The sequence below is a fragment of the Mesocricetus auratus genome, unplaced genomic scaffold (genome assembly GCF_017639785.1).
Source record: "Mesocricetus auratus isolate SY011 unplaced genomic scaffold, BCM_Maur_2.0 Super-Scaffold_100031, whole genome shotgun sequence".
Lineage (NCBI taxonomy): Eukaryota > Metazoa > Chordata > Mammalia > Rodentia > Cricetidae > Mesocricetus > Mesocricetus auratus.
The window spans coordinates 4704855-4728959 of NW_024429212.1; the positions used below are offsets into that span (position 1 = coordinate 4704855).

The 24105-nt window shown below is 47.1% G+C and overlaps 1 protein-coding gene across 4 annotated transcripts in view; it reads right to left on the bottom strand.

Moving 5' to 3' along the window:
* Positions 1-5781: 5781 nt before the first annotated feature.
* Dlgap2 (DLG associated protein 2) overlaps positions 5782-24105 on the bottom strand; it is a 684399-nt gene continuing 666075 nt past the window's right edge. For all 4 annotated transcript variants that reach the window (XM_040733553.1, XM_040733551.1, XM_021234406.2 and 1 more), the window contains 3 exons: positions 18534-18625; positions 15220-15372; positions 5782-12452 (listed from right to left, as the gene is read on the bottom strand). In XM_040733553.1, coding sequence (XP_040589487.1) covers positions 12234-12452; positions 15220-15372; positions 18534-18625 — 464 coding nt within the window. In that variant the 3' untranslated portion in view covers positions 5782-12233. The remainder of the gene's footprint in view (positions 12453-15219; positions 15373-18533; positions 18626-24105) is intronic.

Sequence of the window (24105 nt, forward strand, 5' to 3'; positions counted from 1 at the left end):
GTGCAGGGGCACTCAGTGGGCTGCTTCCGATGAGCTGGTTTTGACAGGACTGAGGGCTTCTAAGAGAAATGGTCATTCTGGGCTCCCTGCAGGTTTTACCAGCCCTGTTATGTGTCTTAAAGTGTTTCTGTTGTTGTTGGTGTTTCCTTCCCACCTTGCCTTTAACAATCCAAACAAAAGTATAAATGGTTCTTGCTAACCTCCTCGTTTGAGACCAAACACAAATGAGGATTAAGTGGGAAATGAGAGCTTTAGATGTTTCCCTCTGTACATAGGCATCTGGTAGCTTTGTCTCTCCACTACTTCCTCTGTCTCTGCCTCTCTTTGTCTATTTTTCCCTAATCCTTTATCTCACTGGTGTATGGAATGGCGAAAATGGTTGGCCACATGCTAATAGACTCAGTAAAATGGTTAATGACTCAAAATGAGAGCACAGGAGTCTATGTGGGGTCTCCAGGAGGCACACAGCATCATATGTGCACATCCAACACACACCCCTGCCAGAGTAACATCTCCCTGGTCCAGTACCAACCGGTGAGGATTTTGCACACATGCAATATCAGAGAAGAGGCAGAAATGGATTAGTTTGGCAGAGGTTGATTAGTTTTTTGTTTTAAATTGGGTATGTGTTGTGTGTGGTTTGGGCTTCTTGTGGAAGTTTGTATAAAGACTAGAGGTCAACTTTGGGTACCTTCCTTCATTACTCCTTGGTTAGACAGGGTGCCTCACTGAGCCCAGAGCTCACTGATTAGATTGGTTAGCCAGCAAGCTCCAGAGCTTTACCTGTCTCTGTTCCCTGTCACCCAGCTCTAGAGTCACATGCACACACCACAGGTGCTGGAGAGCTGAACTCAGGTCCTCCTTGTTGCGTAGTAGGCACTTTGCTGATTAAGCTCTCCCCAGCCCCCCTGAGATAGGTTCTCATGTAGCCTAGGTCGACCTTGAACTTCGTGTATAGCCAAGGGTACACTTGAACTCTTGTTCCTTCTGCCTCCACTTCCCAAGGCTGGAATTAGAGGCTTCAGCCACCATAGTCGGATTACTGGTTCGTTGTTGAGTAAGAATTAAAATGAAGAGACCTCAGCCATGCCTTACTCTCACGTACCATATTTACTTTATTATTCTTTCATGAAACCGAATTTCTATGTCAATGCCCATTCCTCCAGACAAGAATTGCTAGTTATTGGAGCTAATAAATATTTCATGCTCAGCAGGCGGCTGCGACTGACAGCTTATATGAAAACCACTCATATTTAGGAACACAATGTTGTTTCATTAATCCCTGTTTATTCAGGAGCTTTGAGCAGAACCCAAAAATAAAGATAAAATCGGCTTATGTAACTGAATCATCGCAGTTCCAGCTGCTGATTGAAGCAGAAGCCGAGGTCTAAGAAAATCCATAGCCTGATGTTGGCACAGTGCCCTCTAGTGAGAAGATGTCTTCAATGTAGCAGGGTTTTTTGTTTTTACTTGCATCTAATTTGCATGGTCTTATATCAGTGCTGCTCAGCCTTCCCAATGCTATGATCCTTTAATACAGTTCTTCATGTTGTGGTGACCCCCAGGCATAATATTATTTTCATTGCTACTTCATAACTGTAATTTTGCTACTGAGTGGTGTCTCAGTCTGTAAGACTACCAGAATACCTGTTTTCCAGTGGTTGGGACCCACAGGTTGAGAGCTTCTGGTCTAAGTAATTTCATTGGCCAGAGGCCAAAAACAGTCTTAGGCATCTATGATAAAATGCTTATTTCTGAAGTTGCTGGCCACTCATAGCTCTTCCTGATACCTTTCTTGTGTGTGTGTGTGTGTGGTTTATTTTTAAATTAGTTTTGGTTTTTCGAGACAGGATTCTCTGTGTAACAGCCCTGACTGTCCCGGAACTCACTCTGTAGACTTAGGTTGGCCTCAAACTCAGAGACTCATCTGCCTCTGCTTCCTGAGTGCTGGGATCAAAAGCGTGCACTGCCATGCTTGTCTCCTTGAAAGATCAGTATTTCAAAGCCAGCCTGTGCCATATGAAACTTTATCTCAGGAAGGAACAATCTGGGGCCTTGAGTATTTTTACTCTTGTGGACACTGCTGTATTACATTACATTCTGATCTTTTCTATTGCTTTCATTTGAACACCGTTTCTGTGCTACTTTTCAATCAGTGTGGGGTTTCATTTCCTTCTTGGATAAAGTGCCAAGAACCTGGAAACATCTGGCCCAACCAGCTACCTGACCACAGTCAGCATGCCCATGCAGGATTCATGATGTTTTGAAGCTACAGGATTTTTAGCAAAGTGCTCATAGTATAAAAGTTGTTTTAAAATATTTACTGACTGACTCAGCCCCAGATCCCCAGGGCAATCAGAGCTATAGATCCTTCCTTGTTAGTCTCTGCTGAGGTCTGCAGGACCCTTCATGTGCCTCCAGGATCTCCAGACATACCTTAATTAAGGCAGAGAGGTAAGAGGGATATAAATGGGAATTCCACGATTGCTTATTCAATGGATGCTCACAGTGGGACACAAGCCAGTCAGCAAAAGCTTCCTGGGTAGTGGGATGCACCTTGGCAGTTATCAGGTTGAGTGTCACCTTGCAGAAGGAGGAAGGAAGTGAGAAACTCACCTGTGGCAGGTGGAGATATAAGAAGAAGCCACTGAGGGCATGCGCTGAGTCCCTATAACTAAAGGAGTGAGGACGAAGTCTCTTGGAGTCGGGGGAGGTTCATGAGACTGATGGACAAAACACTCTGGTGACACGTCACAGCTAGGGTGTGGGGGTGTAATAGGTCCAGGAAGAGGAGAGGCAAACTCAAATTTGTGGACTCCAGGAGGTACCACTACAATGTTTCAGATCTCAGGCCCAGCAAATCGGCTTTGGTAGGGATGAGGCCAGCTGGGAGCTGCTGTTTTTGTGAGTCTGAGTAAGGGCAGAGACCCAGGGTGACTGTGACCACCAGCTGTCTGTGCTTACTCCAACAGAGTCTCAGCTCCCCGAGGCTTGAGGCTTCAAGATGGGTCCTGTGTTGAGGAGGAAGAAGGTAGGTGAAGGGGTGTGAAACCAGTAGGACAGACTCTCAGAGACCCAGAGGAAGAGGCAGGAGATGTCAAAGTGCCTGCTTTGGCACTTTTCCTCACTAGAATGTTTCTGTATGCAGAGACTAGGAAACAGAGGCCAAGGCCCAGCCAGACAGAGGATGGCTGGAGGGACCTTGAGGTGCGGGCTGTGTAGTAACGGGAGTTTTAAATGTGGTCTGCATCTTTACTTAACCCTAGCTGTGCTAAATGTGTTGATATAAGATTGAATTTCTCTCACTCTACATTCTTGGAGACCTTTCCAGTGTTGTGAAATCATTTGGAAATGGGTTTCCATCTGTCTTGGGCTCTAATTGTTCAGGCAAAAATCTATGCCATCGATTCAAAACTCCAATGAAGGCTGTAAGGAACACTTCCAAGAACACGCCGCTGTGGTGCTGGGCTGCAGAGCTTAAGCCAGTAAGTGTGCTCTGAAATCTTTTCCTCTTTCCCGCAGAGCATCAGTGAAGCACTTGCCACTTAATTAAGGAACAAGTAACCATCCTCAGAGCGCATTAAGTGACAGTAACTAGAGCGCTCACAAGAAAAAAAAAACTAGTAAAAATAAGGCCCAGGAATCCCTAGAGTCCTTGCTTCACTAGGAAGCCCATTCAAAATGTCAAATATCAGAAATGAGCTGAAAACCTTGAAATTGTTGCAGGTGACATTTTCCAAACATCGCCTGTTGTATTGCTGCTTTTATGCAATAGATCATTACCTGGTGTGGTGGTTTACACGTGTAATCCTTGCACGTAGGAGGAATAGGAGCCCAATATCGTGTGTGTGTGTACATGTATGTATACATACATGCACACATATCAGATTACCTTTCACTAGGTTCATGCTACAGAAAACAAACTTCGCAGAAAGGTCAAGGGGTTTCTGTTGACCCTTCTCTCTTGTTCTAGCTTCATTTTTATTGCTGTGACAAAACATCACACCAAAAGGCAGCCCAGGGCATGAAAGGTTCACTCTAGCTCACACTGAGAAGAAATCACAGTGGCAGGGCTTGAAGAAGCTAGTCACATCACACCCACAGTCAAGAGATAAATCGGTGCGTGTACGTCCAGCACCCAGCTTGAGTCATCTACTCTCATCACATAGTTCAGGAGTCAAACCGAGACTGGCACTGCCCACAGTGGCTGCGCTCCTCCCCACATCAGTGACAGGTAAGGAAAACATGCCACAGGCATGCCAAGAGCCAACCTGACACAGACAATTGTTCTTGGAGACCCTCTTCCCCACCCTGGTTATATCAGAGCTCTGGAAAGAAATGCCATGCCTGTTCTCAACTTATTAGATCTGTCCTCAGATCTTTCCCCTCTCCCTCCTTTCCCTCTCTCTCCTTTCCCTCTCCTCTTTCCTTGAAGCAGGGTCTCATGTAACCTAGGCTGGCCCCAAGCTTGCCACATAGCCAAGGGTGGCTTTGAATTCCTGATCCTCCTGCCTCTCACTTGTGGGGCTTATGGGTGTGCACTACCAGTTCCTCAACTCCATTTCCTGCCTGAAAACTTTCAAAATCATGTTTATCATGGAGTAAAAGGAGAAGAAAGAATTTGCTGAATTGGTCATTTCCCTTACAGTCACAGAGTGCATACCTTTCATCCACCTCTTGCTAGAAACTATTAGCCAATTGCACAAATCTCGCTGGGAGGGTAGATGTGTCCACCCCTCTGTCATCTTACCCTCAAACTTGGTGGAGTCTGGAAGAGGCCAGGAGCAGGGATGAGCAACAGGAAGTGTATAATTCCTGTGGGAGGACTTTGGAGTGGGTGTGGTCTTTCTCCAGAGTTGCTGGGTCAAGGTACCTTGGGGGCTGGAGAGTCATGCTCAAGTCTCGGTGACTTCGATAACTAGCAATGGATAGAAAGGGTAGGAGTCTGCTGTCAGAATCTCCATTGGGCTGACAGCTGGCAACAGGGAGACATGGAGGACCACACAGCTGGAAGGCATAGAGTCAGCACTTGGCAGGAAATATGAACTCCATTTTTACCCCTTAGGAAGGACTTAAACTGTATCTGGGCAACTTGGGTCCTCTGGTAGTGGAGCCTTTTGTCTTGGTACACAAAGGCCTGGGCACTGTGCCACCAGCTCCCAGCCCTGCCTCACTGCAGCCAGAACGTATGGGTCTTTGCTGTTGTGTGACCCAAGTCTGTTTCCCCTGTAACTCGATGTTGTGTATAACCCATGAACTAAATACTGCAATGTTAACTGCAGGATCATGTTAATGCGTGCCGTTTGCAGACACATGAAATGCATAGCATTGAGGAATGTCTAGTTCTTTTTATGCATGGGTATGTGTGTGTGTGTGTGGGGGTACGTGTGCATGTGTGTCTGCATGCAGAACCCAGAGTTTGATACAAATTCTTTTCTTGGTCAGTTTCCACCTTATATGTTGAAGGCAGAGTCTCTCACTTAAACCCAGAGTTCACAGACTTGGGTGGTCTATTAGGTAGCCTACCCTGGGGACATCCACCTCTGTCTTCTAAGTACTTGGTGATCACATGGGTGCCGGGGAATCTGAGGTCAGATCCTAGAGCCCTACTTGGCTTCTGAGACATCGCTCTAGCCCCTATTCCATCTTAATAGTTATATCAAGGATATTAAAAAGAATCACTAATGGAGGAAGAGTGGAATTTTTCTTGTATAAAACCCTTTGATCTATAGTCTCTGAATTCAAAACAACACAAAGAATTTAGTCCAATAAAAATAAATATTACTTTTCTCAAAAAATTTAATTGCAGAACTATTTATAAGAGGTGAACATTGGCAATACAGACATCAAACAAAAGAGGTGCTACCATTGGAGAGTTCCAGACAACAATGTTTCCATAGTCACCTAAGAGTAAAAAGAAAAAGTCACAGAAGAAAGAAAATGAAAACAAAACAAGCAATCTCTTAAAATGACTTAAAATAATGACCAACATTCTAACAAATTATTAATGAGAAGGACGAAACTGTGTTGGCAATGAGAAATACATCAGATAGGATACTGCATGCTGGGAAGTAGACTTTATCAAAAGAACCCAAAAACCATGAGTACGAGAATTACATAAAATAGTTTAGTTCTGGCGAATGTAAGTCTGTACAGGTTTGAATATTTGGCACTCTGTCGATCCTCATCGTGGGTATTATTTTATATGTATATATATTTATATATATATTTATATACTTTTAACCTTGAACTAAATTGCTAGTCTCCTGCTCTAGCATTCCTTGAATCCCTATAGGAGGCATTAAACTCAGTCCTTAGGCCACACCTGGGTATTTTGGCACATAGTACAGAGGGTGGGTAAGAGGGCTGTGTCTCTACAGAAGGGTACCTGGCCAGAGGTGACTGGAGTATCACTGGGAATAAGTAGCCCAGTTCTTGATGGTCAATAGGGGGAACCTTCCTGAATGCAGCAAACCAACTGAAAATGGAGGGAGGGTGACAATTCTTGTGGAGCCCTTTGAAAGTGACCAAGTTTCTGAGATGGCTGGAGTTGGTGGTAGTGGAGAAGTAGGGGTTATGGACACGTGGCCTCCTAAGGTCCCACCAGCAGCCTTGGCTTCCATCCAAGTCCCCCCATGGAGACCGATGCTCAGAAGATAAACACGGGCTCATGAATCCTGCCATAACTTTCTCTGTGACCATCTTGTCTTGCTCCGCACATGGGACGTCTTGGAGCCCGAGTCTTTCAAATTCAGAATAAGCACCAATGAATTAAGAGTCTCCTAAAATCTAAGAAAATTGGGAGGTAAACCACTGTTACCTTGGTTTGTGTGTATACAAAATCTTTTAAAAAGTAGTAGTTTTGTAGGTAACTAATACGTCCTCTGTAACAGAGTCAGCTGTCAGCTGTCAAGATGGAAACAGGGTCATTTTTTTTTAACATTGGATCAAAACACCAGAATTAGGACAGCAACTCCTACGTGGTGGTGTTTTTCAGCGTGGTGAGGATGGGAAGGCTTCTTCTTAGAGTGTCTGTGTACTCGTCTCTGCAGCGGGCAGGGGAACGATGGCAATGGGGGGGACTTGGGGTAGCGTCTATACCTCTGCAGCGACTGTGCTGCAGGGCCAAGTCCACTCTGGTGCTCTTCACATTCTCACTCTTCCATTCTCCAGGTAGAATTGCTCCTTCATTGCTTTCCTGTAGAGATAACATCTGTTGACTTCATCTAGGAGGGAGCTGAGCTTATATGATGGTGAGAAAATCACCCAGTTCTTGGTGGGTGGTATGGGTTCTTGTTATGGATGAGTATAGAAATTCAGTCACAGCCCACAGGAAAAGAAGTCCCTGGTGATTCTGTTCTGTTTCTGTGTCCCTCTGCAGTCTTGTTTGATCTCCTGCTTAGGCAGGGCAGGACCCTAAAGCAAATGTCCCTGCCTTTGTGCCCTGGCTGGCTCTGCCAGCTTCCTGTACAGATTGGGCCATGGTACACATAGTAGAGCCAGAGCACAAATCCCAAACAATAGACATTCACCATAAACCTCTAAGCTCCAGGATACCAGAGGCCGTATGTCACCAGATCCTTACATTGTGTCTGTCTGCGAGGGAGGTAGGGACAGTAACACTAATGCCACATGGAAGAGAAAATGGGGACCTGAGCGAAGACAGGTTACTAGTCATTGCATGCATAAGTTCTGGCAGCTTGGCTGGGCCTCAGGGCTGCTGGCACCGTCTCATTGACATCTCAAACCTCTGCAGCCACTTCTGCATCTAGCCTGACCGGGGAGGTTCACTGGCTTCAGTGTGCTGCACCTTTCCCCTCAACACGGGAGGCACATGCAACCCAAGAGTCAGGGATGACTTCAGCTGATGCGGTGTGTTCAGGACGGGCAGTAACAGGGCGGGTTAGTGCAAAGTTCATTGCTCATCGATGTAGCTGAGGCTACTGCTAATCAGAGGCAGTTACATTCTTGATCTCTTAAACCTGCGGTTTACTGGTTCTAGAACCCCAGTTTCGATCCAAACCTACTTAGAAGTATAAACGGTGAGTGGGTAGAAATCGGGAACTCCTCAAAACTTCAGCGAACACAGTTTGAAAACTATAAGAATGATTGGGACCTATGAAGATTGGAGGAGAAAGTGGTTGGGTGAGGAGGTGACTTAGGAAGGTATGTCTTCAAGTCTGCAGCTGGTGGGGTGAGAATGGGGCCTCTGTGTCCTCTCACATCCAGTATGCTCCAGACAGCCAGCTTCCTTCAAGCCAGATACAGGCCCCCAGGGGCCTGCTGCTCCCGCTCCAACACTTGAGGGAATCCTCTGCTACCAATGGGTGTGGTCTGCTGACTTATCAGCCTGAGTCTATCTGAGCCACCACTTGTCAGCTTCTGTCCATGGGGACATCCTAGAGCTGTGGTCAGGGAATCCTGAGCAAGGTGACTGACACATCGGGAGAAAGCAGCTGAAACCTGGCCTGTGTGCCCTTTGTAGGGTGACTGGCTTCCAGCTCTTCAGAGACACAGAAAAGGCTGGCTCAAATCAGATTATCTCAGAGACAACTGCTAAGTCTCTTTCATGTCATCCCATCTCTGCGCCCAAAGTTCTGGATCATGGCTGGGTGTGATGGTACATGTCTATAATCCCAGTACCCAGAAGAAAGAGATGGAACACTTGAAAATTTGAGGCTAGCCTGTACTATACATGGTGGGACTATGTCTTAAAACAAAACAAAAAAAACAAAACAAAAGGTTTGGCCCAAACCAGACAGCTGTTTCTAAGGCAGGGAGCTACAGTTGCTACAGGGACGTGGGCCACGTGTCCACAATGCCACCATATTTCCACAGAAATCTCATCCTGGGGCCCTGGGGCTGGGGTGGTGTAGTGAACACATAGGGTTAGGGTGGTTAAAAACAGTGCTCAATATGCTAACAAAAGGCAGAAATCAACATGGGGTGAACACCCCAAGAAACAGGATCCATCATATGCATTGTGTACGTTTTGTGTTATTCTGATCACAACTTGGACATTTCCGTAAAGGCTGGTTGGAAGAGGGCCTCTTTGCAGCTTGTGGTTTTGTGTTCTTTTCTGAGGCAGTCAGAAGCAATTTGAATTTTTTTTCTAAGGAACTACTTCCTGTTTAAATGCTTGAAGTCTTCAGATGCGGTTTGAAGTTGAAAGTGTGGGCATTTACTTTTCAGTGAGGTGATTTCTGGGTTGAAAACAAGTTGGATGCTTTCTACATCATTCTGGAGGGGGTGGTGGGGTGGGAATAAAAACATGGAAACAATTGCAACAGGAACAAATGGAGACGCACGCCAAGGAGACTTCCTCAGGAGCATTCTTTCTCCTGGTTCTGCTCTCTCGCTGTGAGTTCTTTCCCATTGCTCTCCATGGCTCAGCCCAGCCCAGCCCACAACCTGATGGTGTGAGGAAGGGATTCTGAGAGGAAGACACACAAGTCTCTCCAGTTGTTGATGGCATCTCTAGGAACACAGGTGTGCTGTTAGAGATAACAAGGATGGCACCGGGTTATAGCCATGTCCTTGTGGCAGGTTTTCATTAATGTCATGTTTTGGACCAGAGGAGAGGGCCACAGGAGAACTCCACACCATGACCCTCCTGAAAGCAACTGAAATAAAGGTGCTGGAGGGAACAGCGTGCCTACATGACCAATGCTGTTTGCCTTTGCTTGGACGATGCAGTGTAAACATGGCTTATCTTCTTGGTCCGTAGCAGAGTGTCACCCGCATGAGAACCGAAGGTATTGCACTTAACGAGGGGACTCGAACAGCTAACACTCCATCAGAACTAGCAGCACGTGTTTGTTCGGTCATTAAATAACAATCTTTGGAACCTAGTGAACCAGACAGGGGTGCTTTTTTTTTTCCACTTCAAAGAGGGGCCACCATGCAACTCAGGGAAGGAAGATTTGCTCAGCTGGGGGAAGCTTAGGCTAAGACTTTGGGTAACTTCATGAAAAAAACTAATATAGGCAACATAATTAACCAAAATCTAATGGATACTTTGTTTAAGTTGGGTCCATAGAATTTGGAGTTTAAGACAATAATGATTGTCTAATGTTACAATTTGTTTCTGTGTATGTTGTGTACATTTGATGAAATGAGAGGAAAGGCTGCCAGCTGCCAGACAGACTCATGGGTGAGGGCAGCAGGGATGTTTGCATTCTCCATTTCCTTTAGCTGGGGGTGGGGGATGTACATCAGACCTGCTAACCTCTGATTGCTTACAGAGAGCTCCTCTAGGATACATCACTTTCAAAGTCTGAAGTACCAGTGCTTACAACACACACATATATTTTTAAACACAGTGGCATGAATACAGGAGGAAGCATAACTATTGTACACTATTTAGGATTTACATATTTATTTAGGTAGAAAATGCTTTGAACACTCTGGGGAAATAGGGGTTCAGTGATAGAAGAATATTTTGGGGACTTTTTTGCATTTTTTAAAAGGATATACATTCGTATGATTTTTGCTTCCAAATATATTTTAAGGCTGTTTGGTAAAATATATACCAGATACAAGGCTCAATTTATAGAGTTTTGCTATTACAGGGAATTCTTAACTACTCAGCTTAAAAAAAAGTAAAACTTTGAGGCTTGACATGCTGTAACATCAACCGTTGCCCCCCCATGCGTAGTGGAATGTAGAGGATGAGGAAGAGGCCGGTGTTGTCTTAGCAACATCCCAGCGGCAAAGGCTGCCTCGCTGGGTACCCATGCAGTGACCAGCGATGAGGTCAGGCTGCAGAGGGGGCCCTGGGGACAGTTTAAAGTGCGAGTCACTGGGAGAACACAAAGTGCGACGGGGTGTCAAAAGCTTTGCTCCTAAGGCTAAGTGCATGGCGCTCCTCTGGCGTTAAGAGGGAAGACCTGCCTGGGAAGGAGTGTGGAAGGAACCCTGCCTGCACATGAATGACAAAGAACTCTGAGATCAGGGCCACGGGCAATCTGTTGGCTCTGTGTGTCATCTGAACTTCCGTGCAGAAGGCTGGTTACAATGACTCGGAGCGTGTAAATACAATCTGCACAAAGCCTGCTAATCAGAGCCGGCCTTTCCTCTCCCGGCACCCTCAGAGTCATGACTCATAGTAACCTTTCTTAAGTTCCACAGCTGGAAATCACCACGCATGACCCTTTCTCCCTCCCCCTTTTCATGTCTAACACAGGCAAGAAATATATTCTCAACTTCAGCAGTACTGCATAGGACCAAAAGAATTCTGGAAAAATACAAGTAATAAACTATTTTTTCCTCTTTACCATTTTCACTTCTATACTTACCACTCACATTCATGTTTCTTATATGGTTTACATCACAACTGTCATCATAAACAAGCAAACTCCTTTAAGGGTACCCTGGAAAGTCAAGTAATAGCAGTTCAAGAACACATGTAACATACATAAGAAGTACATGTAGCCTAAGCGGTGAAGTTTAAGAAAATGCTGTGTGGTAATGGTTTAAGTTACAAAGGGATAAAAATACCATGACTTATTTCTTAGTTATTTCCTCGTTGTAATCTCCGGGTTCCTGCCAGCCCTTTCCATGGCTCCCTCTCTCAGAGGAACATTCAGCTTAGTTTTTGAATATAAAGATTCTATGTTAGATATTATTTTGGGGGTTTCAGCCTTGTCATTTCCTTTTGGAGAACTACATGGTGGGGACCTCGGAGAGACACTTCTCTGTGGTCACAGTTGTCAACCAGGGAACCAAGTGCTTTCTGAGGCGGCAGGACCCTTGAGGGGCAGCAGGGGCTTCAGGCAGCTCGGCTGCGGGGAGACACTCTGATGAGAGGGAACAGGTCTGTCTGCCTTCCTGCTCTTCCAATTGCAGCACCTTCCACTTGGACGTCTAATGCCTCCCGAGAGTGGGGGGATGCACCCGTTTGTAGTGACCTCTAGTTATCGCACAATTTATAAAAATATAAATAACAAAGTGAAAGCTAGGTTCCATCTCAAGAGGCCACTTGGCGGCCCCCTGCAAACAGGGAGGTAAGTCAGGCCTCACCAAGCCTGTTCCTCGGAGCCAACGTCCTTCAGAGTCAGTCTTGCCATGAGCTCAGCAAACCAGGAGTCAGAGTGTCCCCCGTCCACGGTGCAGAGAACATGGCAAGGGTGAATCCGGTGGAGGGTGAGACAGAAGCTACCAGGTAGGCAATAAACTGTACAAGCATTTTGTGTAAAAGAACAAAACCGGGCGCGTGTGGCCGCCTCTGGTCCTCAGAGCCGCGTCTGGGCCTCGGGGATGTAGATCTCAATGCTGTCTGCCCTCTCGGTGGCAGAGTTCTGGCGGAAGGAGGCGGCTCTCTTGGCTGCCATGAGCCTGCGCCGAGCTTCTTGCCGCTGTCGGTCTGGCAGGTCCAGGGACTTTTCCCTTGTGATGGGGAATTTCCCCTTGGGGGGCTTCTTTGGTATTGGAGGGGGGATCTTCCTTTCTTCCTGAAAAACATCACGAGTCAGATGAGGTCAGAGGTCAGGGAAGGTCATGGAGAGGACACAGAGGCAAGTTTAGGAAATCTGAAGAGTAGCGGAGGAAGTCTGGGGAAGGGCAGAGGGGAGGGAGCTCAAGGGGAATATCGGGAGAGAGGTCATGGCAAGGTCAGGGGGTCATGGAGAGTTGGGAGGAGAGGTCAGAGGGAGGTGGGGAGGACTAAGGAAAGTCACAGGGAGATCGGGGCAGACTGGAAGTGCTGAGTCCTGGAGCTCTGGTTCATTCAGGTTCCATCCGATTCCCTGTGCCTGCAGGCACTGTCAGTTCACCCCCCGCTGATGCCCAGGGAGGCAGCTTCAGCTTACAGCATTCACTTTTTTGGGAGGGGAGAGTCACCTTTCTAAACTTCTGATTTTTTTAGTGGAGACTGCGGAGTTTGGGACTGTGTCTATGGATAAGAAAATAAGCTGCAGCTGGGTGGAGGTGGCACCTGCCTTTAATCCCAGCACTGGGGAGGCAGAGGCAGGCGGATCTCTGTGGGTTCAAGGCCAGCATGGTTTACAAAGCTACACAGAGAAACCCTGTTTCTAATAATAATAATAATAATAATGGTAATAATAATAATAATAATAATGTAAATAAGCTTCATCATATCTCAGACACCCCTCCTAGCTCTGGCAAACTGGACTTCTCCCTCATCCCTATATTTTCCAAAGCACTGTCCTACTTAAGTGGTAGCAAACGTTTTGAGGGAGTGTGGAAGTGGCCGCCTGATGCTTGTGTGACAGGATGCGTGTGGGTGCAAGCCATCTTATGTGGACAGGAGCCCCAGGGATCCCCCAGATACATTCTCCATCATGAGCCTAAACCCACAGACTTTACTGCAAGCACATATATAATAACAAGTCTATGCACATATTTCCGTTAGCTTAGAGTCTCAAACAATTCACATCCCAAAATACATGCATCTGCAGAGAGACAACTTGAACAGGTTGGAAACACAATGCAGAAGGGTTGCAGCTGTTCAGTGAAGGACTGGCCCTCTGGGACGGTGTTCCTGAAGGCAAACCTGGGCCTACCCTGCATATCGTGAGACCTCCTGCCTAAGCAGAGAGCTCTCCCCTGGGTCTCCACGCTTGAGCTGTGTTTGGTACAGAAAGCAGGGTAGTGTGTGCCTAAGCCCACAGTGGCCTCTGATGTTGGGAAATTCTTGGGTGTCTGAAATTTGTTCCTCCGACTTCCTGGTGTGCCTTGTAAGCGACTTAGAAACCCAACTCTCAGGTGAGACACACAGTTACTGGTGTCTCTCCTCCTCTCTCAGTAGCTCTGCACCGTGTGTCCGTGAGAAGCGAACATTTCCTGTGAACTTTGGCAAGGGGCTGCAGAGCCTACAGGCTCTAGCAGAGGGGCGGGGGAGGCAGGGACCTTGCAAGGCCTGAAACTCTGTCTACAGGGGTACCTAGGAGGGGCAGGCTTTCCTTTAAGGTATGGATCTGCCACTCCGCAGTGGGGTGAGTGTCCTGAGCTAGAACACATTTCACAGGAGACTTGCCCCGTGTGGGTCCCTGATCGCCCACCATAGGGGCAGCTGCCTGCGTGGCGGCTGAGCTGGGGAGCACTGCTTTTATCATTCCACCCTGGTGCCATCTTCTCTGCAGAGTCACGGGTAGTGTGGACTTGCATCTGTCTTCGCACACCCCTCCTCAGGGACATCTATGGCTGGTGGCTTTAAACCCCAAACGGTAAGCGCCCTCACTGGCTTTCATTTTAACCAATGAGCTACCCATTCTCGCCCACACATTGGACAGTACTTCCCCATACCATTGTTAATCCGCTTTCCTTCAGGCTGGCCTCAACCCTGTAATCCTCCTGCTCCAGCTTTTCAGTTTTGGGAACTGAGGCATATACCTCCACATCTAAGTGTAACTTAATAAAAGAAACACGTATTTAGCGCGTATATGCATGCATGCATATGTGTGGGTGTAGACATGCCACAGTGCACTTGTGGAGACCGGAGGACACCATCTAGGAGTTAGTTCTCTCTTCCCACTGGGTGAACTTTAGGGTTAGTGGCAAACACCTTTGCCCGCCCGGCCACCTCACTGGCCCCGCTAGCTGTGACTCAATCCAATGGATGGTATCTGTCTAGAAAATTCAGACCATGATTACTTCTCTGGGTAGCTTGAGAGTAGGTGCCCATAGAGCTGACTTAGACTTCTTCCTGTGCTCTCCTGAGATGACGTCATCATGAAGCAGAGAGCCAACCATTCAGATCGAATGCCAATTTTCAGCTTATTTAAGGATGGAGCCCTGTGGGCAGACCACACCCTCAGATTGTTTGGAAAGACTTAGACTTCCCTCCCTGCACGCACCGGGGAGGAGTATTTGAATGCAAGGATCTCATCTCAGCACGACCTAAGAGCTTACCTATGGGAGATCGTCTAAATACAATCCAAGCAGAAGTCGGATGAAAATGAGCCAGGATTTATCCCCGGAGAAAGCTAGATTATAGAATGTAGCGATCTTCAGTGGTGTCTCTGAGATGTCTGTGTACTGGAGGTATGGCAAGCCACCACTGCTACTCACACACCCAGGACCCCTATTCTGTCTGTGTATATGCTTGCAATGCACACACACGCACACACACACACACACACACACAGTGATCCTGTATCAATAAAGGGGGAGAAACTGGCTACCATCGGGCACTACAACAGGTACCCAAAGCCCACAAGCACAGTGCCCAGGCCCCAGCACACCACGTGACTTCATTACCTTTCTTTCGGGGGATTCTATTATCTTCCAGTCAGTGAGCTTCAGCTGGTGCAGTTCATCAAACTTCATGCTGACATCTTCCACAGACAGCTGCAGCATATCCCAATAGCCAGCCAGATCCTGCGATGTTGGCCTTGGCATGGCGCTGGGGTCCTGTGGACACACAGGGATGTTACAGGGATCCTGTGGATGCACAGGGATGTGACAAGGACTGTTCTTTCTTACTATGTCACTCAAGGAACCAGATGAGGGGGAGCTTCATTGATTTGAAGCAAGGCAGGAGATGCTCCATGACTCCATAAAAGTTAACCGTATGTTAACCAGGTATGTGCCAGCAGCCTAAAATCACACAGCACAGCCCTTCCATGTTTCAGCCTGAGGGTCCTGGGGGCTAGGAGGTAACTCAGTGGTAGAGTACTTGCCAAGTGTGCTCAGACTTTCTTCAGATGGTTTGCAGCTCATGGGATGCAGTAGAGGCCTGTGACTTAGAAGGGACGGGTCTACTACATGTGTCTAGTGCAAGGCCACTGGTCTTGTTTTGATGGATCCTAGCTCTTGCTCTGAGGATCAGGTATGATGTCAAAAGGTAATGTGAGTTTAGTTTCTTCCCATGTAAAGCCAAGTCAATCTCTTGAAGGAAAACAGGATTCAAGAAGACCCTTTCCCAACTTAGCCTGCCGAAGGGGTGTCACTCAGTCATCCACAGACAGTTCCTGGCCTGGCTGAGTCCACGATGCACACTTTATTTCTGCACAATGTATGGCCCAATTGGTTCTTACCCTGACAACCAAGTGCCAGTTCTCTGTGTGGCTCCCTTGATTCAGTGTGAGGTTGACTCACACCGTGGCCTCACACAATCAGACATTTGATTGCTCAACTTTCATCAGTAGTTCGAGTTGAACATTGTTTGGTTAACAGTTTCTTTAGCCCGAGTTGATGCTCATACAGAAACTATACCTGTTAGGCACCATTGCATTTTCACAGGCACCCAAATAACAGCCTATGGCACCAGGGAGGGTCACAGGGTTGGGGTCGGGGTGGAAATAGGTGAACTCAGTGTCTTTTTCTGTTGTGTGAGCCTGTTCTTACACTGAGCCACTAGAGGGCGACTTCTGTCCACACTGAAGCGGTATCAGGCCATATAAGATTCCTTCTAAGATACAGGGCTTTCTATCTTTTTCTGCTTGTGTGTGTGGATGCAAGAAGGATAACTACATTGTAGCTACATCACAAACTGCTCATACCTGCACACCTTCAAAACACCTGGCTTTCCCTAGGGTTATTTCTTAGATTGAATGCTTGGCAAACTACCTAAAATGTCTACTACTAACAGTGTCCCCAGCAACCACGGATCACAGCTTTGAGGGCAAGGAAGATACTCTGTCTTTTACCTGTGTCTTCTGACACCATTCCCCAAAAAGGGTCTTAGAGATCCACAAGAGAAGCCAAAAGAAAAGAGACAGATGGTTTTGAGCTTGAAAGGCACCAAAGATGTCAGGCCTAAATCAGCAGCATCGGGTACAGAAGAGGTGTGCATTTCGTAAGCTGAAGGGTAAGCTCTGTTCTGATGCAGTAAGGTCTGTACCTAGAAGCCAGAGGTTGTCTGGCCACCCTAACTATAACTGCACGGCACGTAGCGCCCCATATGATCAAACCAGTGTTGCAAAGATAGTATGCAGAGGAAGGCAGTGCTACACCTAATAGCCAAACGTTTATCCAGCTTCATCTTTCAAGGTTGCAAACCTTCCAGATCGCCCTTTAAATGTCGACAAAGCTTCATGCCAAAGGCGCCATGTTGTAACTCTCAACCTCATGATGAACCTTAATGAGCTAGCTGGAAAATGTTAGAGAAGACATTATCCTTAATGACCCCAAAGAAAGACCTGGATCTGCAGCTCTGAGGAGCTGCACCTGCACCTGCAGTGGAACAGGCTGTAAGCTCACTGTCTCTGTTCAAGCGGACAAGTAGAGCACCTTCAGAACATCCACTGCCTTTACCGTGACAACCCCCACAGAGGTGTTTTGGAAAATGTTTGGAATTAAGTAGCTGGATTCTAAAATTGCCTATAAAGAACTGTGGATACAATTCAGCTGTTTCTCATGGAATTACACGAGTAATTTAGTCAGACAAAACCAAAACAATGTGTGTGTGCATGCATTTGTTGATATATGAAGATTAGTATGTATAAACATACATGCAGGTATATAAACACACACACACACACACACACACACACACACACACACACACGGGTGGGTTTCTCTTTTCTAGGAAGACCCAGGATCTATGCCAAATACATTCACAAATCTAGCTCAAGACACAATGTCTGCCCTGACAATAAGACATGCAAAGACCAAATGATTTCTAAGACCTCTTCTTCATCTCTTCACATGAATGTGTGTCTTTGCTCAACACCCCCCAGATGATGTTCTTGTGACCTTGGCCATCACAGCAATTAATTTGCTACCTTCTCTTCTGAGATTTTCTGGGATACGAGCCAGGAGAGGAGTTTCAATCAGTCTCTCCCTCTCATCTGCATGCCCTACTCAGCCCCAGGCCCAATCCCAGCTTTCAAGCCCCAGCCTCCAGCTGGAACCTGGAACTAAGGTGTGGGCGGCTGGGGTCTGAACGTAGATAACTAGGGGTAGGTGTGTGAGTCCCAGATGGGGTGCAGGTCCCTGGGGATGGGATGTTGGTCCTTGGAGATATGTGCATGGGTCTCCAGGGTAAGATGTGTGGGTTTCTGAGCCTTAGGTATGTCTTCAGGGCCAGGGTATAAGTCCCCCAAGGTGGGGTGGGGATCCCTAAGGCTGAGGGGTTATTTGTGTGTCTCCAGAGTTAGAAAGTGGGTCTTAGGCTGGGCTATGTTCTCTCTCCCCTGTCTTCTTGCTTAGGGACACTTCAACCAGCGAGGAGTGTGGTGGTCTGAATGAAAACACCCTCTGGGGCCATATGTCTGAATACTTGGTCCACACTTGGTTGAACTGTTTGGGGGGAGGATTAGGAGGTATGCCAGTGGAGGTGGATTTCAAAAGCTCAGGCCATCCCCAGTTAGCCCTCTCTGCCTCTAGCTTGAGGAGAAGGATGCATGTTCTCAGTTCCTGCCCTAGCACCATGCCAGCCTGCCTGCCACGCCCCCCCACCACAAGAACACCACCGCCCCCGAAAACTGTGAGCCCCTAATAAACTTTCTTCCATACATTGCCTTGGTCAGGGTGCTTGGTCACAGCCACGGAAAAGGAACACGGAGTCTATGAGAAGGCACGCTAGACATATCTCAGCCCTGGTGGGATGGGACTGCCATGCTACTCACCATATTCTGCTGACAAAGCCAGTAGAACTGCTGGAACTTCTGGGACATGAGCAGCTGAGCACTTCCTACGGCACTCCTGATCTTTCCTAGAACTGTGAGACACAGGACAGATCAGGACCCAGTCTGTGACAACAAAAGCCAGAGCGTGCTGTGTCTAGCCAGTCGGGACCAGCACTGTCATCCGTGCCTTTTTTCTGGGGTTGGAGCTTTAGTGTAGAATCTGATGAGCGCAGCCATCAGCGGGAGTTTCCATTCCTTCCCAGCTCACGGGAATACACAAAGTCAACCAGATGCCAGCTGCGAGGTGTTATCGCTAGATACCGGGGATGGTTTAGCTCACTAAGGTGGTGGGCACTACAGGACCTTATTTTGGGTCCTGTGGTTTGTTGAGCTCTGATGAGCCTTTGCTGAGCAGCCATGGGCTCCAGAAGACCCAGTGAATAGTACGAAGATGGTCACTCCTCAACTTTGGCAAAAGCACGTTGGCATCTGCCATCCTATGGAATTCAATAAGTGAACTCAGTCCAGTGAACCGAGGGTAGCGATCTCGTGGCAATGACGTGAGCTGTGCTTCCTGCAGAGGAGCTACAGGAAGGTCACACCATGCCTCAGAATCAGCAGAGGGTCATGAGCCACACAGCAGGTCGAGCCCACTGGCTTATCAGACCCTTTGGGAGGTGAAAGCTACCTGACTAACCGCGCCTCCAACAGCACTCAGCTTTGGGCTACACAGACAGGATTCCTGATCCGCAGTGGCATGATGTGGTAAGTCAAATATTAAACTTTAGAAATAGTAAAGGATGCATTTTCATCCATGCGAAGGACTTAACACATTGTGATGGCTTCTAGATTTAGACCAGGAAAATGGAAAACTCTTTAAGAAAACATAGGGGGAAAGTTCCGACTCTTGCCCTTGAACTTCCTCATCGTCCCCCCACTGTCCGCCCATCCTGAAAATAGCTGCTTTGTGAGTGAGTCCCCCCCCCCCCCCAGAACCGTCCGGGAGTCAGTGGGAACTTTTCTTTCTTCCTGCTGGACCGTTTTGTCTCTGCAGTTTCCCTCGCCTGCTCCCGTTCATATGCCCCCTCCCCCCAGAACTCATACAGTGCGGTGCTCTGGACCTCTGTCTCTGTCACTACTCAACTGTCAGGCTTAGTTGCCACCAGTGAGTTTCTCCTCCAAGCTTCCTTGTGGAGCACAGGCATCCACTCCATTCCAAGTACTTGAAACACATTGTTGTGGGTTGGATCTGGTCTCCCAGGCTTTTCTGGAAGAGAGTTGATTAGCATCTGTCTGCTGTGTATCCTGTCTGGGGAAAGTAGCCAAGGGTGAGGGGGACAGATTTCCTGGGGTTCTGTCCCTCAGGAAAGCAGAGGCAAGGGACCCAATGCTACGCCCTGGAGAACTGTGGGTTTTAACTGGATGTTCATACTCTGGAAGTTTTATTGAGTAATGCCAAAAGACCTTTCAGGGCAGCATAGGACTAACAAGAAGGACCTATGGTAGTCAAAGGTGTTTTCTACTACCACAGCCCAGACACCAGCCCCAAGGAATGACATTGAGGTTCAGAGACACGGACTCAGTTCCCCAAGCTTTACTCCTCATAGACTAGCTCTCCAATGACCAGTGATGGCAACAACCAGTCTCAGGGCCAATTATTTGAGGGTTGAGGATGCACTCAGTGGAAAATTCTACTGTGTTAACATTAAGTGAGGAATGGGTTGGACCACCAAGAATGCAGAGACAAAAAGAAACAGTCTACATACGCCAAATTCTGGCATCAAAATTTTTGACCTGATTGGTTAGCTGCAGCTGCTTCCGTACTTTCCTCAGTCAGACTTGAGGATGAAGAGACAAGCACTAGGACACTGCTGAGGATAACTCTGCAGAAGTAGTGGGTTGATGAGGGGGAGTTTGAGACTAGGTGACTGAGAGGCCAATTGTAGGGCCTTCCCTTCCCCTCCCCCCCGCTCCCTGCTTCCCTCCCTCCCTTCTTTCCTTCTTTCCCTTCGTCCCTCCCTCCTCCTTGTGGATTCTTATTCTCTACAAAGTTGATCATGATTCCACATTTGTGGAAGATGAGAGGGAATCTAGTCTGAATCTCTTGCAGAAAATAGCTGAGGCTGTGACCGACTCTTGAGTCACCTGAAAGCGTGTCTTAGCCCACACTTCAATCTTGCCCTGTTGAACCACACACACACTCATTTCTGAGCACGTATTAATCGCCTGATACTGTCTACTTCTAGATTGCTTCTAGGATGTTAAGAAAGGTAAACCTGGGAACATTTAATAAGCAGGCAAATGAAACCATACTGGTTTCCCTTCAGCCTCAAGAGTGGGAGGTTGCTGGTCTTGATATGTGGGTGTCCCTCAGGCTGTAATGGAAGACAGGAGGGGGAGAAGGCCTGGGATGTGGAGGCCCTGGAGGTGGTTCAGGTCCAACATCCCTTTCTAGAAATGATGGGGAAGGAGGGTGGGGGAACTGCAGATTCTTTTGGATTTGGGGAGATTTGCTTCTATGTAATGAGGCATTGAGGGATGGGACCCAAGTTTAACCACCAGATTTACTTAAGCATCATAGACCTTCTACGCATGGCCAGCGGCTGCTTCCTACACCACATTAGCTTCCCCTCACCCCCGCTTTGCCTGTGGCCTGTCCCATGAGGTCAGGTGCAGAGTTTCCCACCTGTCGAATCATGCCGAGGCTCAAGGCATTTTGAACCTTAGATTTTTCGATTTGGGTTCAGGCCTGTAGTGGGGGTGGGGAGGGAGTGGGGGAAGGATGTTGGGATAGGGAGTAGGGAGGGAGGTGCATGTGGGCGGGACTTTGAGCGGAATCACAAAGAGGGACAGAATACGCATCATCCCTCATTCACACCTGATACCATGCAGGAAAATGATTTAACAGTCTCGGTGTCCAGAAGATGAATATTTAGCTTCTGGAAGGTGGAATTTCTATTTCATTCTACCCGGAAACACAAGTGATTGATGATATTTAAAAGGGCTCATTTTAATCAAACTTGAGCTATAAAATTAAAGAAGCCACGGATGAATGTATTTGTTTTTTACTGACTTCATTTCTTTAAATTGTAAACAAAAAGCCGATTCGTCCTACGAAGTTTGAAGCTTGAATACCTAGTCTTTGTGTTCCCCTTGCAACAGAATTCTGCTGAAGTATCTATAAAAGACTGCAATTTATAATCTTCAGCACAATGTGAATATATGGTAATTCTTGGTATGGATTAGTGTGGTGCAGTGACTGCCACCGGTATAAATTAAACAGTGCCGGGGAAGATAAAGCATGGTGGAAGGGGGTTACTGAGCAGCTGCTAACGGCAGGTAACTTGGCAGCTTAGAGAACGGGAGTGATCCCATCTGAGGCCTGTACCGTAGATAGCTTCCTGTAATTGCAGGGAGTTTGAAGTGAAAATTCAATCTATTCTTTACCGCTATACTCGCCTAATTCCGTCAGAGTTTCAACAGTGTCCTCTTAAGAGCTGCAGAGAAGGACTGGTACTCACTCATCAGAATGCAACTTTTCAAAGGACCTGAAGTGACCTACGCCTTTGGTATACAAAAAAAATTTCTTTTTTGATTAGCCAACTTGTCTCTTTGAATTTATTTTTTCACATGTCTCATTTAATTTCTAATTCTATGAAAATTTGCTAGGAAATGCCAGCACCATTCTAAAATTCCAAGTGGACTTTTATAGAATTTGCAGACATTAACAGGATTGTCTGGTGTTGACAGCCTCTCTTGGGATTCCCTGGTGATTAGTTTTGCCTCGTCGGAGGTGGGCACTGCTCCCAAAATTTTTCCTTCAGGCCCCAGGCTGGTTCTCTTTCAGATCATGAGTATATAACTTAGTTGTCTGGATCCCCACAGGGTTTCCTTACACCCTTAGTGTAAGATGCTGGCCAACTGATGGCATTGCCAGCCTGGTCCCCAAACCGGACATACTCTCTGTCCTAGCTCCTGCCAGAAGCCTATGAACAATGGGTATCGCATCAGCTTACTCAGGGACACGCATGTAACCACACCCTCCCCATACGTGATGCCACTGTCTGTCCCTGGAACCTGGTTTGTACAGAGGCCATCGCTCCTCCTACTCCTCAGTCTGTTTTCTCCTACATCTGCTTCCGATATCCTGGCCAAATATAGACAGGTACAGCTTCTCTTCAGCGTTGTGTTCCTTATCGTGTTTTGTTCATCTCCCATTTTCCTTGTCACCAGTTTGGTCCTGTGTGAAGGTGCCCTGTGGCTGGACATCCCCATCCACAGACATTTGTACCCCTGATGGACCATAGCCTGGGAGACCCTGTGACAGGCGTCTGACCGCACTCTGGGATTATGTGATTAGTGATGGTCATCGTTTGTCCTGACTGTGAAAAGGGATCTGGGATGACTGATTTCAAGGGTCTCTCTCATTGTCTGGAGCTCCCGGCATCCAACTGGGGAATGTTCAAGTGGGCAGAGGTTTGAGGGCAGTCATTTAGACAAGAAGCCCCAACACCAGTCATAAGACCCAACTGTACATGTGCTCCTGTATGGGGGTCTTGAGAGAACCTCCCCACAGTCATTGAGACAAGGCATTCAGGATGTTTCTATTTGTTTCAAAAGACTTGGTAAGTTTTGGTTTCATTTTATATCCTTACCCGTTTGGTTTAATTAATATGAAAACCTTCAAGCTCTGGTTTTATAGCACTTTTCAGCATCTCATAAATATTTCCATTTTTGCATGGGAAGTGTGAGGCCTGCATGGGTAGGACTGAACCTGAACCAGTTTGTGTTTGGCTCGGGTTAGCCTTTATTAGCCACACAGTGCTGAGTAAAACTGGATCCATTCAATCAGTTCAGTGAACTGTGATTACAAAATTACAGTTTGGGCAAAAATTATTTCATGCAATGGAAATTTCAATATTCAGAGCTCAGGGCTTTGGCTTTAATCAGCCATTTAATTTAATCTTAACTTTAAAAGCGTGGAGACCAATGACAGCTGCTAAAACAGGAACCAGACTAGGCGTTACCATGCTTTTAACCATTGTGAGAGAAATGTGAACTTGATGAATTCTGGGATAGATGTGTGTGCGAGTCACATGGGTGAGAGATGCAGCTAGCATCCTGTCACCTCTGCTCACAAGGAGGCACACGTGTCCAGGAGATCAGGGATGTGTCAGAGGCTCTGCTCCCTGTCCCCCATGCTCAAGGCTTACAGTGTTGAAGTCATGTTCAGCAGGGAAAAGAATGGGAAGTCAAGACCATCTGGCTGCTCTCAGGGTTTGGGCGATGTGGTGATCACATCCCATACCTGAGGACACAGCAAATGCCCTGGGATCCTGGAAGAGCTTACAGAAGATGAGGGGTGTTAAAGAGGATATTCAATGCTATAAGGAAAACAATATATTTATTTACCAGAGAGAGAGAGAGTCACACTAGCTAGGAGTTAGACGCCAACAGGCTGTGACTGCTGTTGTTCAGGAAGGTTGCCCACCTCCCCACCTTCTCTTTCTTCCCCATTCTTGTTGGCGGAGGTCTTTGTGTAAGGTACGACTGATGCATAAAACATACCAAC